Genomic DNA, 18,177 nt, shown 5'->3' on the forward strand with positions numbered 1-18,177 from the left:
CTATTAAAAACAGAAGTGGACATTGATCCATTGGTCCTTTTTTTCTTGTAACTTTGCGCCATTTTTGGCAAACAAAGTAGAGATTATAACGACACCGAATATAAAGAGAACATGTGGGTAAGTACAGCAGTTGATCTTGCTTGTGATGGTGAGTAGCCAACAAAAGAGGGGTAAACATAATTTGTTGTCAAAATAATGTGTAGAGAACAATTTTTTCCAAGTTTGATAGCTAAAGTTAGGCTATGGACATTATACATGTCAGAATTTACATGTAGTTGTTTCTGAAAGGTGTACTGTAAAACCTGACAGATAAGCAATAGCGTTACTTCAATTATATCTGTCGTGTATGCACACAGTCAATTGATTATTGTGAAATTACATTTTTGGTGGAATCCACAGAATGTGGACATTTGTGTCGGTCTGAAGTGTGAAAGCTTTAAACGCAAAGAATTGTCAACGAATATTCTGTATTTCCTTCATTTTGTTTTTACGTTTCATCCCTGATGTGCTCAGAATTATGGTTCTCTGATGATACTCTTTGAGATCTCTGCAGGTCTTCACAGAAAAATGTGTTTTTAACTGTCGCAAAGAATCACAGAGTAGAAGAAAAAAAGCACAAGAACTCTTTTGTATTTTAGTGCTTTTATTCTGTACAAGTTACAAAAGCCAAAATACCCTCATCATGCTCAGTTACGTGCAGTCTGGGGAGGCATGTTCTAACCTTTTTTAGAAAACACTTTCAAAGGAATTTTCCATAGAAAGTAAAAAACATGCGGAAACATAAAAATGTCTAAAGGAACATTTCCACCGTTGATCTGAATGTTCCAAACTCAGAACCTCCATTGGTTCTGAGTGGCATACACAGTGGCATACACTGTAGTACGTTCTTCACAAAGAGAACAATTGTTTGGATAATACTAAACTCAAATATCAATATCAGAGAGGTGAATTAAGCGGCGGGGGTGATTTGACTAATTTCAAATCAATGTTTTGATTAGTTGTAATTTTGATTAGTAATTCTTTTTCTAGGTCGCCACTGGGGTCCACTGTTCTTTCAGAGCCACCTTTCAAGTCAACAGGGGGAAGTACTTGATACTAAAAAAAAAATATATTTTGGAGACATAAGATAATGAATATCAGCACAAAATATTGGCTATATTTAGCTTTAAGCTTAAAATTATGGGCACTGACATCACTCCGACTCTACCTGCGTTACCCAAAAATGGCTCCATTTTCCATGACACCGGTCCTATGGCATCCTCAACCATCCTCCCTGTGTTTCAGTGCATTTGTTTGGGCAGCTCCTGCCGCTGTGTTAGCAGCCTGCTATAGATGCATAATTCACATCCATTAATTTGCATGTCAGAGAAGTAGATTTCTCATTTGAAATGCAAATACCTTGACTGCTCTGGTAAAGCACGGGGAAACGTGAGCAGTGCTGATAAGCACCCGCGAGGCAGGAACTAAAAAAAAAAAAAAAAAAAAGGTGAAGCTGGCATGTTAAAAGCGCTGGAGAGGGATTTCATAGACAAAGAAAAAAGAGAAAGAAAGGGAAGGAAAAAGCAGCTGTTTTGTGTTGAGAAGAAGATATACGAGTGTTCATGAAAAGAAAATGTAGCCGGAGAGGTGCATCAAGAGGGAAAGAGATGCCAGAACAATGAGCACACGCTGCCTCAGCACCCACCAAGTGAGCACACATTATTACATAAAGCAAGCATGCAAGTACACACACACACACACACACACACACACACACACACACACACACACACACACACACACACACACACACACACACACACACACACACACACACACACACACACAGTTACCACTTCCACCTGCCATTTTAGACGCAGTGCACACCCTAATGATGGGTAGGAGGCAAGAGAAGAAAAGGGAGGCTCCTTTCATGCTGCAGACAAACGCCAGCCGCCTGCAAGGTAATTTTCTGCAGTGCTGTTGTACTTTACACACACACACACACACACACACACACACACACACACACACACACACACACACACACACACACACACACACACACACACACACACACACACACACACTACAATCAAGCCGGGTGGCGTAAAGAACATAGTCAATACCCTGACACCAAATTAACCAGACTATTCTCTCTCTTTATCACCACTCCTGGCCTCAAATTTCTCTCTCCTTCCATCTGCACATCCCTTATTCACTCTTCCATCTTTTATGTTTCAATGCTCGCAATGTGGCTGAAGAAGAAGATGATGATTTGACGCGGGGGATCAGAGTGGATCCTAATAAAAATTCTGCAAGTGTCTGGGACAGCGTGTCCTGGGAAAGTCTCTCTGCGCTGTTCTGCATTTACATGTTCAGGTTGTTTGGAGTGAGGAGAGAAGAAGTGTGGTGGTTGGCAGCTGCGGGGACAAAGAGAAAGAGAGCCACCTACAACGTCTTCATCAACAGGAGGGAGGGGGACTCCGCCCAAGATTTTTTTGGGGGAGCAAAGATGCATTAATATTTTAAAGATGCCGCTGTGCGAATGCGCGCAAAGTCGATGTGCGGCGGTGAATGCTGCATCCGCTCTCGACAGTCAGGGGAAAAAAACAAAAAACACTGAATTATTGAAATGGCCTCGTCTTTTTTGGCACAAAAATGTTGAGGCTTTGTGTAAAACATCAGACAGAGAGTATTTGATCAAATGTATAACTATGAGCATGAAAGAAACAAAACATAATCTGAACAAAATGTAAAAGTCAGTGTATGCATATGTGTGTGCTTGTGTATGTGTGTGTGCACACGTCAGTTTTGCAACTAAAGCGTTTTTTGTGGAGGACAGATTTAAGGCCCAGATGGTTTGGCATGGAGTGTGTTTGCTGTAGGCCAACTGCTCACACACACACATACACACACACACACAGATGGGAGAGAGTGGGGGATGCAATCTGGTGAGAAAAAACTGAGAGAGGAAACAAAATCTAGAAAGATTGATAGAGAGATGGAGTGATTAGATGAAAGGGAATCTATCGAAGACCATTATAGAAAAAAGCTTCATTCAAGAGACCTCACAAAATTCAATAAATACCAAAAAAAAAGTTATTATATTCTCAGAGCCTTTCTGAAAAAAAAGGAAATATTAAACAGGATAAAACTAGATAAATCACGGTGTCAATAAATAAACAATGGTAAATCCTCGGAGGGGCATGAATGTGCAATTGTGCGAGCCAATGAAGAAGTGCCTCAAACCTGCATTTGTTCTAATGGCCAGCAGGGGGCGACTCCTATTGTTGCAAAAAGAAGTCAGATTGTATAGAAGTCTATGAGAAAATGACCCTATTTCTCACTTTGTCACCTCCGGAAACATTGTTTATGGTCTCAATCGCTAGCTGTAAGTCTTCTTCAATACAGCATGATGTTCATTTAGTAAATTATGGTTCCATTTAAAGTCAAATAGAAGATAAAGCATGGTATGCTTTAGGGCATGGCTACCTTGTGATTGACAGGTCGCTACCACGGCGTCGTCCGGTCTGCGAGTTGTCTCGGTTTTCGTCTTACAACTTTAACACTTTAACTTGTACATTTATAAGAAATACCGCACATATGACACGGTACTCAGCGTTGCACATGTGTTTAACCAAAATACCGCAAAAAGCAAAAGTCTCTTTGTTCCTCCTGCTCTTTTCTGTTCTTAATGTAGCGACGGAGCCTCTCCCAGCTGTTAGCAGACTTGTACTACCGGGCTAGCTAGCGAGCTGTACCCAGCATGCCGTTCGGTGGTGTAATTTTATAAATGTACAATTATTAGTGTTACAAATTGTTTATGTGTCACAAACTGTTGTGTTGTGGTGTTTTGCCCTGTTAAAGAGAGTTAGCTGTGGGTTGTTAATTGTTGTGTTATAAAGTTATAACCATGATTAGGGGTCCCTCTCAATACAGTTTAGACAACTAGCTCCAACCGTAGCGCTCGTCGCGGTGAACAATATATTTTGCTGCCTGTTGAAGAGTGACAGCAGTTGTTTCGGCTATGCACCGGTATGACGGTATATAAAAAATTAATATCATACAGGAAATTAAAACCGATACCGCCCAGCACTACGTCACAGTGACTATATCCACTTCTTATTGTTGTGTTCAAACAGAGAGGGATCTTGCATCATTCGCGCCCAATTCACTATTGGACCATTTTTGTTTAGTAGGTGTTGTACTAAATGTAGATTAGCTAAAAGCTAGCTTGCCACAAATGAACCGACCATCGTTCTGTGTTTGTGTTCAGCTCAGCAGTCATATCACAGCCTGATAGATATTAATGTTAGCCTGGTCGTGGTGCTATAGGGTCACCAAAACTACCAGGATTCATCCTCTGTGGACCAACTAAATCTATAAATCAAAGGAAAATCCAAACATAAATTTGTGATATCTTGTTTGTGCTAGTAAAGGTCAGTCCTCTTGGGAGCATGAATGTGCTCAGTAAAATGATAAACTGTTGATTGGATTTTGACATATCTTGTTTTTACTTCTAAGATACCTTGGTCTTAATGCTCAAGCTCATTTTGGCTCTTTTTCTTTCAGCATTGTGTTTTGTCGTATTGCAGTTTTGTTTCTCAATGATATCCTCTTTAGACAAAGCACAGCTGATGTGACATAAGACATTTCATCATAGTTCAACTCAACGCAAGAGGGAACAAAAGCACACTTGCACATGTCAGCTACTTCTCGAGTTTATGTCCACTAAATGGGCTTTCTGGGCCCTGAAACATCCTGCACATATAACAAGCAGCATGATATTAACATTAAGATACTTTTGGGAAACAAGCTGCTGGCCTTTCAAGCCTTGGGAAATAAGTGCAAAGATACTTTGACATAGAGGCTGTTAAACTTTAAAACTGGGTTTAAGCAATTGTATGAGAATTTTAAGCCCCTTTCAAACATTCAAACCGTTACATTAATATGGTCACTTTTACGTGAATGTCACAACTACAATCGTGTTCGGTCAGACCTGGAACATGTCAGTATCACTTCCAACACGACACAAGTCTGAATTGAATGCCATCATATTAACATAAATACCACAGCAGCACAAGCAGAGAGAGAGAGAGAGTTCACTGTAGTAAATTCAATATTACAATCGGTGAGCAGCGTTTCCAGCAGCCTTTTGCACCCCCTATCGAGCGGACATATGAAGGCGCGGTTTATGGCTTTGAGAAGGGCGATGGACATAAAACAGAGGACTTTCCTTTTGTTATCTATGCATATTTTGTCCTGCGTAACTATAGTGAAGTTCACAAAGAAACTGTAAACGAACAAAAGCATAAATGCTGCTCTCCCGTATGAAAGGGACTTCCAGCTACCCGGCAGAGCTACGAGTGTGAGGACAACAAAACCACAAGGAAACGAGTGAGAGACGTGTGTCGACCAAATCTCTGGACCCATAATGTAGCCGAACTTTGATATGGAACTCTTAATGTTTTTAAGTAAATGTGATGTGTGTGCGAGAGTTAGAGTAAGACCAGCAGCCTTGAAATGTTATAAAATAAAACTTCTTTCTACCAAATTTGTCTCTGTTTGAATGTTTGTGTGGAAAAGCTAGAGGCATATCTTGAGTATCAAACAAGACCTTTATTATAAGAAGTCTAATAATAAGCTTTGTATTTTATGTATCTAAGCAACCAACCACAGAGTACAATGTTTACTTGTTTGCACTAGCTCATGCATGCCCAGAATGGTCGTTTTCAGGCGTGTTATTTTGAGATTTCTAAAACGATGTGACAATGCTTGTGTTGGTTCTGATCTTGGTATAACAGACACAGAAAAGGAGCTATGAACAGGGAGAGGAATAGGACAGAGAAAAAAGGGACGCTCATAAAGACCAGACTACACTAGAATAGAATAGAATAGAGCAACAACCTCTCCATCAGTTTCCATGGCAACAAGCCCTGTTGGTGGGATAGTGGTGCAGAAGTCTCAGCAGGAGAGAGTTCAACAGAGAGAGTGTGTGAACATCTTGTGTGTGTGTGTGTGTGTGTGTGTGTGTGTGTGTGTGTGTGTGTGTGTGTGTGTGTGTGTGTGTGTGTGTAAAAAGCATATGGACATACTGTACATGGCAAATGTTACATGCACATGCATTATATATCGGTGTTTATCTGCTGATGCCAAAAGCATCTGTGCGAGTGTTTCTGAGATACAGTGAAGGAAAGAGGGATGGGCAGCAGAGGGGGATGCTAGGAAATGGAGTCAGAGAAAAGCAAAGGGACTGACAAGGAAGAAGATGAGGACTTAAGGAAGGAGGAGACTTGAGGATGATAGAGGCATTAAAGACTGATCGGCGAATAAGTGTGTACCTTCTGGTATTGATCTTTGGAGGCCAAAGCTTCCTCCAGCTGCTGCTTTGTGTCAGGGTAGATGGTGGAGCGGTATGCCGTCCCAGTATCGTTCCCCTGTCGCATCCCTAAACACACACACACACACACACACACACACACACACACACACACACACACACACACACACACACACACACACACACACACACACACACACACACACACACACACACACACACGCATATCAAGACTTTAGGATTTCAGCTGACGTGAGTTGCCTTCATCCTCCTCCGTTCTTGGCTGAGGCAACATGGTCTGAAAACAACAGCTGACAGCATTTTCCAAAAATATAACTTGTCTGTCTTGGCAGAACTGAAAGCTGAATTTTTTTTTTTTTTATATTGTTGTTTTTTTTTTGGACTGCGAACCGGACATTTCATCACGTATTCCTTTCACCGCGCCAACGTCAGCTTGTCAGCCTGTCAACCACAATGTCTGGTTTCGCTCAAAGGTTTCAGCCACTCTGGTGCCGCTGTAGAGATGGCAGCGCGTGTCCGTCAGTCTGTCAATCCCACACTTTGGTCAAAAGTGAAACATTTTTGTTACGCAGTATAAATCCTAATGACTTCAGGGACCTCCTGATTTTTGATCTTGTGAAACCCACGGGTCAGAATGTTACATTTGAGTTCTTGACGGGATACTCCTGACACTTACCTGTGCTGCCTCACATGAGCATACGAACAAGTTGTAACAATCTAAATTAGCATGTGACATAAAGGAATCTAAAGCGGGTGTTGCCCCTGACGTAGCACTTCTAGATACACGTTGGTTAGCATATAGCATTTTAGATTGCAAACATACTGTTACCATACTGATTAGCATGGTAACATGTTGATGTTGATCATGGAACCTTTAGCATGATAACATTTTAATGGGTAACTCCTGCATTCATAACCCCATTTCCCCATGTTTTTGTGTCTGAGTGATTAACAAGGACAACAATTTCTTAAATTGATCCAGTATTGAGCGAGAGACCTGCAGTTTCCCTACAGGTGTTAAAACATTCATTTAGGGCACTTTTTTTTTTTTTACATACTGTTTATCACTAAAACAAACTTGATTTACCCTTAAAGGGTTCAGTCATGAGAGTGTTTGTGTCCGGGAGGTCGTACCTTGAGTTGGGTTGTGGCTTTCCCAGAAAACTTTGAGCAGGCTGGTGAAGCTGATCTGCTCCGGATGGAAGACGACTCTCACCACCTCGGCGTGGCCTGTCATACCTGCAAAGTACAACTTCTGTGAGTTCACCAGACACAGAGGTCCAACATAGGGTTCAACTAATAAATCCATTCACTCGTATCACAGTGAATTTTATCGCAAACGTTTGGGTTCCTTCCAATTCACAGCTTGTAAACATCTTTCTATTGCATATTTCCTAATTTTGGGATGTTTTTATGCAGTAATGCTTCAAGTAAAGGTGCAATATGTAGAATTTTTACAGCCCTATTGTATGACTTTAAAACCTCTCTTTGGGTTGAATATGAAGGAAATTGGTTGTGGAGCATCCTCTTTGGTATATCTGACATTGGGATATTTGAGATGAACATAAGAGCATTGGGGTAGTTGTTTATTAGTTATATATGATGCATTATGTGTTAATTGTTTGAGTCATGAGAAGCGGTAGGGCGGTGTAAGTGCCCTACTCCTCTTTGGACATGTAATCTTTATTGTTGTTGTTTATGAGAATTTGTATATCAAGAGTTTGCTCTATGTTTACGGTTCATTTTATTTGCCTGTTAATTTGTCATGAAACTGTAAATGTTTAAACTTTTTCTTTTCTTGGGACTTCTACATTGACATGGCAACTGATGAAGACTATGTGATTCAACTGAAAGCTCTGGAACAAGTGATCATCTGGACTGTTTTGTCAACTGGTTTTTCCAGGGTCAAAACTCAACCGTCGATCTTGAAATACTTCTATTCTATTTTTCAATTAAATGTACAACTAAAAATGCCTAAATACAGGCGTCGTGCTTGAAAAGTCCACAGTAGTCCAAAGCTGATTAGAATGTTCCACCTAACAAGCGATGACTCCTGCAGACGAACAGACAGCAGCTGGTGTTGGTAATGCACTGTGACCCATTACGCTGCAACTCATCTTCCTCCTGTCTCTCGTTCTACCTCCACTCCCATCTCTCTCTGTCTCTTATTACTTTTTTAATATCAGGAGTTATGGATTCCTACGGTAGATATTGCCGAACAGAGACAAAGCAGCGGTCGATATTAAATTAATGCCTCACCGGGACAATCTCGCAGGAATATATCCATTTCATAATAGATGGGAAATAAAGCAGTGGCTGGAATGGGAACAGAGTTGTTGTCCACACTCTGTACATTTAGCTGTAAAAATAATTATCCTGCATTCTCATTAGGTCACTGTGTTTGATAGTTGACCATCGAAGTTGTATCTTAATGCACTGACTGCAAAGACAACAACTATAAAAACAGTGGTGGAATGCAACCAAGTACATTTACTCAGGTACTGTACTTAAAGTTACTGTGAGGAACTTTCATTTTGGGTCGATCTGGGCGTTCCCTGTGGACAAAGGAGGCAGTGTTTCCAAGCACCAGAGTCCCTTTAGACAACCTCTCATTTACTGTAGCAGTCTGGCCCACTCAGTCCTGGTTCCTCAAACGTTAAATGTTACCACAACCAGCCATGTGGCTAATAAAATACAGTCGAAAACTGACAAATTGCCGTTTGACTAAAGGATAAGTAAAAGGAAGAATACCAATTTGAGAGAGCATGCAAGTAGAAGTCATATTGACGCCTAATACCCAGCTCTAATGCTGGCGGTAGAGCATTTCAGCACATTATTAAATCAAAAGTCTCCATCGTTAATTGGACCTTTAACCCCCTCACCTAACTTCCTGCTGAATGACACTGCTGGTCCGCTCCTAGGAAGTTATAAAAACTCTGCCCTGCAGGCCTTACATTGTATTTATAAAAGATTATGTTGTTTGGTAAAGCCTGAAGAAGGTAAAATTGATTTATCTCATTCGTAATATTGTACAGTTTCAGTTATTAGCAGCATGAAGTTAACATGTATTCTTCTGACTGAAGAGGAAAATGGCTTTGAGACAAAACAAATCAAAAATGTTTGTCAAAAAGAAAAAAAAGGGCAAATTCAATGATCACATTTCAAACCTCACACTGATCCGAGTGTAAATATTTAACCAAACATGAATATTTTCTGTCTCTCCTGAAGATGGAAAGGTGTGAGGAGCACTTCATTTAGCCAAGTGTTGTCTGTCACTGCTCTGCCAAGATGCTGTGCTGATTACAAAAACACACATCCACCAGTTCAGACCAGGTTCAACTCCATTTCTGTTTTCAGCAACAGTGAGAAGAGATAAGTGTTTAACCTTCTCTTCAGTAGCAGACAATTCCCATTCAAAGAATATTCATGTGTTAGAAATATACACTACATATTATAAAATGTATGCAGTTCACAGATATCTTTCTATATGAAATGTAGGCCTACGATGTTGGTCTTATTACAATTGAAGAAGATGGAACTGTAAACGTTGGAAAGTGCATAACATACTCAACCATGACGCCAAAACTCAGCCGACAAATTGCCCCGTGAGTTTTGTGAACTGCTCCTGCTCTGCAAAAATTACTCCATGACAGATAAGTCACGCACTCAACCGGTGTTCTCGAGCATTTCAGATGGATTTATGTATTATTTTAACCAGATTTGACAAATCGGCATGTGAGAGAAAATGCAAGAAAAGCGGCCCACCCAATGCTTCCTGGATGTAATGGCTTTCTTATATGGGGCTGCAACTAAGTATTTTTATGACCTACATCTCTAAAATATTTGTCAATGAATCAGTTTAGCCTATAAATACATTCATAAATGCAGGTCACAATTGTTATGAGACATGTTACAATTGTTAGGTCCAATAGTGGAGCTATTAGTTTATAGTTTATTGACCTTACAGCATCATCACAGCTTCATAAAAGACATTAAAAACATTATTTTGCGGATACAATATGATGTCAATCATGAATAGACTACAACATTTGAAATAGGCATAATTTTTTTAAAGATGCCTGTATACTTTATATACAGCGTGTAGGATTTATATTGATAGTGAAAGATATGTACAAAATAAACAAAATTGGTGCATTAAAATTGAAAAAAAATTACAACCAAACCTTATTTTAGTCTCATCTCAGTCGAAGAAAACCGTAACTATTCTAGTCAAGTTTAAATGAATGATCATCACACTATAATGAACATTTCAGTCAATCTTGTCAAGCCAAGATATCACCTGGTTTCTTTCTTCCAAGTCCTGTTGCTGTCATTGTTAACTTAAGTTTACTCCAAGTCCTCCTGACGGTGCTCAATATGTAATGCTAAGTGCTGTTTATCAATCTAGATTGTTTTGGTGTGAGTTGCCTAGTTTTATCTCAGTTTTTTTTTTTTTTTTTTTTCCATGTAGAAACTATTTTCTTTCAACCATAGTTCCTACATGAAACTGCTCACAAGAAGGTCTGTGGATTATATTGAGTAAGTGGGTCATGATTTCTGGAAAGAGACATTGCTGTTGAGTTTTTCAAATGTTTGTTTTCTTTGCGCTTTGAGCACCACAAGTGTGAGTGTCATACCTTTAGCATGCACTGGGCTGTAGCTTTTGTAAATATATTTTGCTGTGATTGCAGTCTGCCTTTAAATTCTTGGACAATTTTACATTTTTCTTGGAGGCTAAATTTAGCTCTGTGTTTGGTGTCAAAATGCCGACGTAAATTGTATTCCTTCATCACCGACACTGCCTCATAACACAGAAGACAGACTGTTTTTTCTCCTTGAAGCACAAACATGTATTCGCTTTCCCATCTTTCATAACATTTTCTTCCCTCTGCATCAATTGTTCGTGGACATTTTGGGATTATTTGTCGATCATTTTCAACTCAAACACTTGTTGGAAAACCGCTTTACGGGCTGATGCCTCTCCTGTCCACCTGTTGTGATATGTCGGCACACAGACAACATGCTATCTCCGCGGGCCTTGAGTTTGACATGCTTTAAGGCCTTTACACCAAAATCGTGACAACAATAGGCTTAAAGTACTTTTTTCTTTCCATTAAGGTTTTTGTGGGTCGCTATACAGTTGATACATTTTACACATTCAATTAAAATGTGGGACAGTTAATGTCGTGCCCTATATAGCTAATAGGAAGTGATTTCGGACACGGTTTTTCTTTTTCCTCTTGGCATATTCTGCCTCCTGTGGTTGATTCCAGTTAAACATCCCGTATCTCTCCTTTATTGGACGTGTGTTATCTTTGCTGTATAAACATGTGCACCCACATCTTTCCAACTCTGTGTTGGTGTGGCTGTTTGACAGCTATTTGTTTCTGTTTGAGTTTAGAGAAGAATAAAACTAAGTCCGAAAGAAAAGGAGACAGGTGGTGAGGCAGGTCTACGGATGGATTCCCTCTGCACTGGCTGGCTGGAGGAATCACTGGGAGGGCTGGACATGCATCTCACACACACACACACACACACACACACACACACACACACACACACACACACACACACACACACACACACACACACACACACAGGTCAGGCTTCAATAGCAGCCTTATCCATGCCCCAGTATAATAGGGCCTGGGGGAAATGATTCACTCTTCTGTTTATGTCGGTCTTGTTTTCCACAGTCCATTGATTCTCAGTAGACAACGCGCTGCCCAGTGCGCTGTGTGTGTGTGTGTGTGTGTGTGTGTGTGTGTGTGTGTGTGTGTGTGTGTGTGTGTGTGTGTGTAGAAGCTACCTGTGCAGACTTCCTTGTAGGTGGGGTTAGGTGTGTATCCTCCTGCGTAGCCCACTTGGGTGGAATAAACCCCTTTTTGTCTCCAAAACTTCCTCTCCACTCCCCAGAAGCAGCCCATGCCTACGAGTGAAGAAACCCAAACTTTGTTAGACAACGGCCTTCAACGTCCCAACGGACAGCGAGACAGCAAAGGCCTTGCTTTAGAGCCGCAACGACTGGTCAGTCTATCAGCACCTATTTCGATCGATCAGTTTTTTCAGTCACTTCTCGAGCAAACGTTCTCCGGTTCCAGCCTCTAAAATAAGATTTGCCCTTTTTTTTTTCTTTGTCCAAAACGTAAGATATTCAATTTGCTGTCATATATGACAGTCAGCAAATTGAATACATTAGCATGGCCTCTGAGAAGCATTTCATAGACTAAAACCAGGGTTTCCCAAACTTTATTTCTGGAGACCCACTTTTTAAAAAAATGACAAACCACTAGTGCTGGGCGATATAACAGTTTTAATTTCCTGTACGATATTAATTTTTCATATACCGTCATACCGGTGCATAGCCGAAACAACTGCTGTCACTCTTCAACAGGCAGCAAAATATATTGTTCGCCGCGACGAGCGCTACGGTTGGAGCTAGTTGTCTAAACTGTATTGAGAGGGACCCCTAACCCACAGCTAACTCTCTTTAACAGGGCAAAACACCACGACACAACAGTTTGTGACACATAAACAATTTGTCACACTAATAATTGTACATTTATAAAATTACACCGCCGAACGGCATGCTGGGTACAGCTCGCTAGCTAGCCCGGTAGTACAAGTCTGCTAACAGCTGGGAGAGGCTCCGTCGCTATATTAAGAACAGAAAAAAGCAGGAGGAACAAAGAGACTTTTGCTTTTTGGGGTATTTTGGTTAGACACATGTGCAACGCTGAATATGTGCGGTATTTGTTATAAATATGAAGTGATAAAAAGGTATACTTGGAGGGGCTTAGGACCCAGGGGAATGTAGGTGAAGGAAACAGGAAGTGACGGAAGACACGCCACACAAACAGCTGTTCATCGCTCGCTGGCCGGTTCTTGTGTTAAAAATGTCCGCTTAATAATTAAACGCGCGATAAAATAATTTCCGCCGTTAATTAATTAATGCGAAAAAAAATACCGCCATACCGCCCAGCACTAGAAACCACCGTGAGTCAATAGGCCTCATCTATAAATCATGAGGATCCAATCTGTGCGTAAAATAAACGTTCCCGACCATCAATACCGCCATTCAGCATCTCCTTATATCATCTTGAAGAGGTAAACCTAGGGCTGCACGATTATGGCCAAAATCATAATCACGATTATTTTGATCAATATTGAGATCACGATTATTTATCACGATTATTCATTCATTTTAGGAACAACATATTTGTATTGCACTTTCACGTTTAAATGAACAAGAGCACTGCTTCCACTTCCATTGTTGTGCTACATTCTGGTTAATATACACATCTTTGCATCAGACTGGTCCTTATCACAGTGCATCTCGTAGAAGGAAAATATAAACAAAATAGTATCAACGCTTTTTACCCAAAATTAAATCAACAGAGCACTGCTTTCACTTCCATGTTGTGCTACATTCCAGCTAATGTACACGTCTTTGCATCAAAATAAAACTTATACGGTTCTTATTCCCCCCGACGTTTTTCATACAGTGCAGGCAATGCCTGTTTGGAGAAATAATAGCGCGAGGGGATCACGTATCTCGTCTAGTGTCTTGACCATTTTTCTGAAGCCTTCATTGTTCACAGTATTTATTGGACACATGTCTTTGGCCAAATGAAATGCGATTGCATCCGTTATTTCAGTGCGTCTTAGGGAGGTGGATGGATACGCTGTCGAGCTATGCAGGGTCGCTGTTATGGTTTTCTGGGTTGACGTTGGACATGGACGGAGATTCAGTTAGGTAACGCTAGCTTTGGCCTTAATGCATTAGTCGTACTTTGGTTTGTGGTGATTTTTCAGGTGGTTAAACAAGTTAGTTGTATTGCTATGCGGCGCAGACACAACTCTAACGCACTCTGTGCATATGATTTGTTCTTGGTTAACATCACTTGCCCTAAATCCAAAAAACTTCCAGACAACGGATGATGATCCTTTTCGAGAGACTAGCTCCTCGCCTTCTGCTCCTGACAATTTGATTTACCTTCCACACGACACCCATGACCGTCTGCTCTCTGTTCTGTTGTCTGTCTCTACTCTTCTACTAATATCGGAGTCGACTGCAGACAGAACTTTTTTTGAGGCTGCCGCTGCAGGGTGCGCGCATGACACCTCCCATCTCGTTCTCCCCCTGGTGGTTGGCTGACTGTTAGTTGAGGAAGCGCTTGATTTGATATGTAGCAGAGCACGCATTTTAAACGTCAATATCGCTGACGATCATGCTCATTTAATTGTGGCAGCCAAAATCGTGATCGCGATTAAAATTCAAATAATTGTGCAGCCCTAGATAAACCAGCCATTTTGAAGAGATTTAGGTTTGATAAATCCCAACTTTGTTTGATGCAGGTGTTATTGAAAACATATACACATTAAATACTTATAACTGAGGCCTAATCGATGCATTTAGGTGGAGTTAACGGGCTCATGTATTATTCCTCTCATCAGTTAAACAAACAGAATGAACGCTATCCTTTTATATTAGAGTCAGTGTTGTAATAAACTACAATTATAAGAACAATACAAACAATCAGGCTTCATCATGTGGCTTAAAGGTGTATTGCTTATATAAATGTTAAATAAAAAAAATTCTGACCGTAATGAAATCTCTTGCGGCCAACTGTGGGCCGCGACCCAGTCTTTGGGAATAACTGGACTAAAAGATGAATCAATAAAACAAGAACATAATCTTCATATTCATCTAAAATTACAAATTCTGCAGCCCCACTTTGCTTAGCCTGTGATATAAGGTATATTGACGCTGTCTGATATGCTAAATAAACCATAAAGTAAATTTCAGGTTATACCAGAAGGCAAAACTGCCCTCATGTCCTGGAACGTTTTCTGTTTCTTTGACGAAAAGACACTCACCAAATACAGCCATCGCTGTCCCCTCTGGAAAAGGTGGAACAGTCCTGTTGCCGCTCACATCGTGTTTGGCTGCATGAGAAACGGAGAATGAGAGGTTATGAAGACCAAAAAATAAAATGGCATGCACATATGCAAATACTAGCATCTGAGTCTCACTTATGAGTCCAAACTGACTGACGGAGGGAGAATGTGAGAGACATGTCTTTTTGGTTACTGTGGGCTCTGGGACAGCTCATCAATGTTTGTAGCATGATTAACGTGTAACACAGTGCTGTTCTCAGATCCTTTACTTCAGTAAAATAAATATCATATTCTAAAAAAAAAAAAAACAGTAAGTGTTACTTAGACTGCAGAAGTATTATCAGCAAAATGTACTAAAAGTATAAAAAGTACTCATTATGCAGGCTCCTTTCACAGTGTTTCACATTATTAAAGAATATTACATTCTGTTTTTAGCACGAATAAATACATATAAAAGCATTTTAATGTTGTAGTTCATCAATGTGGAGCCAATTTTAGAGGCTTTGTGTGCAGGGCTGCCAACTTTTCAATTTACGTGTCTTTGTGTTAAAATATATTTAAGTAATTTCCCCTTTCCTCGCACAATACCAGCTCGCACAATACATATTTAAAATGAAAACCTAAATTTTTCATAACACTGCACCACCACCAAAAAAACAAAAAGCGGTGCTGAATTCACCTGAGACACACACGCACGCACAGTGACCCACTTAAACAGAACTCCATAGCAGCTGCATTCACTCCAATCAGCACACAGCCAGAGGTGCACCAGGACCCATTAGAGGCCACCCAGCCACCTGGCTGAGCTAACACGCATTAGCGTTAGCATGCCGGAGGCTGTGTGTCAGTGTGTGTGTGTGTGCGTGTGTGTGTCAGTGTGTGCGTGAGTGTGTGTGTACAGATGGCTTGCTGTACAATGCTGTGGGGGGAGGGAGATGGATTAAAATAAATGGGATGGAGTAGAATGAGAATGAACCCAACATCTGGATCGCCCCTCCACCTCTTCCTCAAACTCTCCCCCTTAACCACACACACACACACACACACACACACACACACACACACTTCATGCATGGAAGCATAATTGTTGTGTGGAGCAGCATGCCTATAGAAAAAAAGCAGCCAGATGGATACTGCCAACCAATCAGCAGCCCTCCAAACAAACACAAACACACACGCATCAAAGCGTGATTCGTGAGGCAGACTTCATCTTGTCAATCAGCGGTATAGATTCTGCATTCTCTATTCACTGATCATTTAAACTTGGAACACACACACACACACACAAAATCACCATCTGAAGTCGTCCTTGTTTGTTTGATTACACCAGCAGCCTATCATCCAGATGAAAGACAGTGTCAGTCCGACTGTCTGACAGACTGACAGACATCTTCAGAGACACATTCTCATCTCCCTCTACATTGTGAGGGAGGAAGGGTTTTTTCCATCCTGATTGGTTGGATGCAGCAGCTCCTCACCTCCAGTCCCTTTACAGTCCCTGCTGTATATTTAGCTTCCCATCACACAGTGTTTCCTGCTGTCAGCTTGTGCACAACATTTGCATCGGATCCAAACGCAAAAAAAAAAGTCCTGTCGTCCTGTCAATTTGCATTCAATTTATATTAAATTAGCATAAACCTCAAATGAAACAAATTAAAACTTCATCTACATAGCATGTTCGATAGAAATAGACGTAATAATATAAAGAGATGAAAATGGTAAAGATGCTCTTCCTCCTACTTCCTCTCACATTATCTTCTGTGTGTGTTAGTAATGGCTGCCTTTGGGGACCAGTGAAGGCATGTTCGTTACTGGCTACACACACACACACACACACACACACACACACACACACACACACACACACACACACACACACACACACACACACACACACTACTCATTAGTATTCTGTCTGGACTTATTGTCTTTCCCCACTGACATTTACATTTAAATTGTTTATTTCTCAGTGTGTGTGTGTGTGTGTGTGTGTGTGTGTGTGTGTGTGTGTGTGTGTGTGTGTGTGTGTGTGTGTGTGTGTGTGTGTGTGTGTACAGCGAGCGTGATTAAAAATAAAACAAAAGCTGGAGGCAGATGATGCAGATCAGCTGTCTGCCATCTTTTTTCTACTGTACCTCTAAACGCATACAAGCTCTGAAATGTGCACACTGTTCTTAGATAATAAGTCTCGATGCACCCCCCCGTACAGCTATTTCTGGAATGATCAAAATGAGAGCTGATAAAACCACAATGTTTTTTTCTGAGAAAAGGTTTCATTATCAAAGTTGTAAACGGTCTCTTTTCTGTTTTCCCAGCAAAAGGAATAGAACGTGCAAAAGTGCAGCAAGAGCCTTTCAATTTTGGAATTGTATCTGCACCATCGAATCAGGCTGATGCTGCCATTTGAACTGGTTCTGCAAGCATTTTTTTATTTTATGTTTTTATAATGCCTGTGCAGGATTTGTGGGTTTGACCTGAAAACTGCTGACCTGGTGCTGCACAGGGAAAACAATTGTCATCCTATTTGTGGCTGGCGAGTAAATCTCACCGGGCTTTTAAAATCGAACATGTCCTGCACGCATTACCGTGCAGGACAAGATGTCATTTTGTAAAGGCGCCACATTTGACCGTAAAGACAAATGGAAAAAAACTGAATTTTTATGTGATCAAAGATGACAAAACATATTTACATATTCCACATTGATTATAATAGAGTATGACTAGCAGCCCTGACATAGATGAATGATGTTAAAGGAACAGCTTAACAGAGTATTTCTGTGGGCGTGTTTAAACTAACGGGGTGATCTGTTAGGGTGGGACCAAATTGCACCTTCATCATTCTTATTGGTAGATGAAGAATTGTGACTGAATCAATACATTTCCGTTAATGCTCAGGTCCAAGCTTCAGCCAGAATACAGAGAATTTAAGGATG

At 40.7% G+C, this 18,177-nt stretch overlaps 1 protein-coding gene across 2 annotated transcripts in view; it reads right to left on the reverse strand.

Moving 5' to 3' along the window:
• The window catches only part of msraa (methionine sulfoxide reductase Aa), a 35,684-nt gene that overhangs the window by 5,406 nt on the left and 12,101 nt on the right, over positions 1–18,177 (reverse strand). For both annotated transcript variants that reach the window (XM_068708520.1, XM_068708522.1), the window contains exons 2-5: positions 15,224–15,292; positions 12,153–12,272; positions 7,478–7,582; positions 6,324–6,430 (exon numbers count right to left, since the gene is read on the reverse strand). In XM_068708520.1, the coding sequence (XP_068564621.1) occupies positions 6,324–6,430; positions 7,478–7,582; positions 12,153–12,272; positions 15,224–15,292 (401 nt within the window). The remainder of the gene's footprint in view (positions 1–6,323; positions 6,431–7,477; positions 7,583–12,152; positions 12,273–15,223; positions 15,293–18,177) is intronic.

Source organism: Cebidichthys violaceus, unplaced genomic scaffold (genome assembly GCF_023349555.1).
Source record: "Cebidichthys violaceus isolate CVI_PGR_0920_01 unplaced genomic scaffold, fCebVio1.0.p SCAF_14, whole genome shotgun sequence".
Taxonomy (NCBI): Eukaryota; Metazoa; Chordata; class Actinopteri; order Perciformes; family Stichaeidae; genus Cebidichthys; species Cebidichthys violaceus.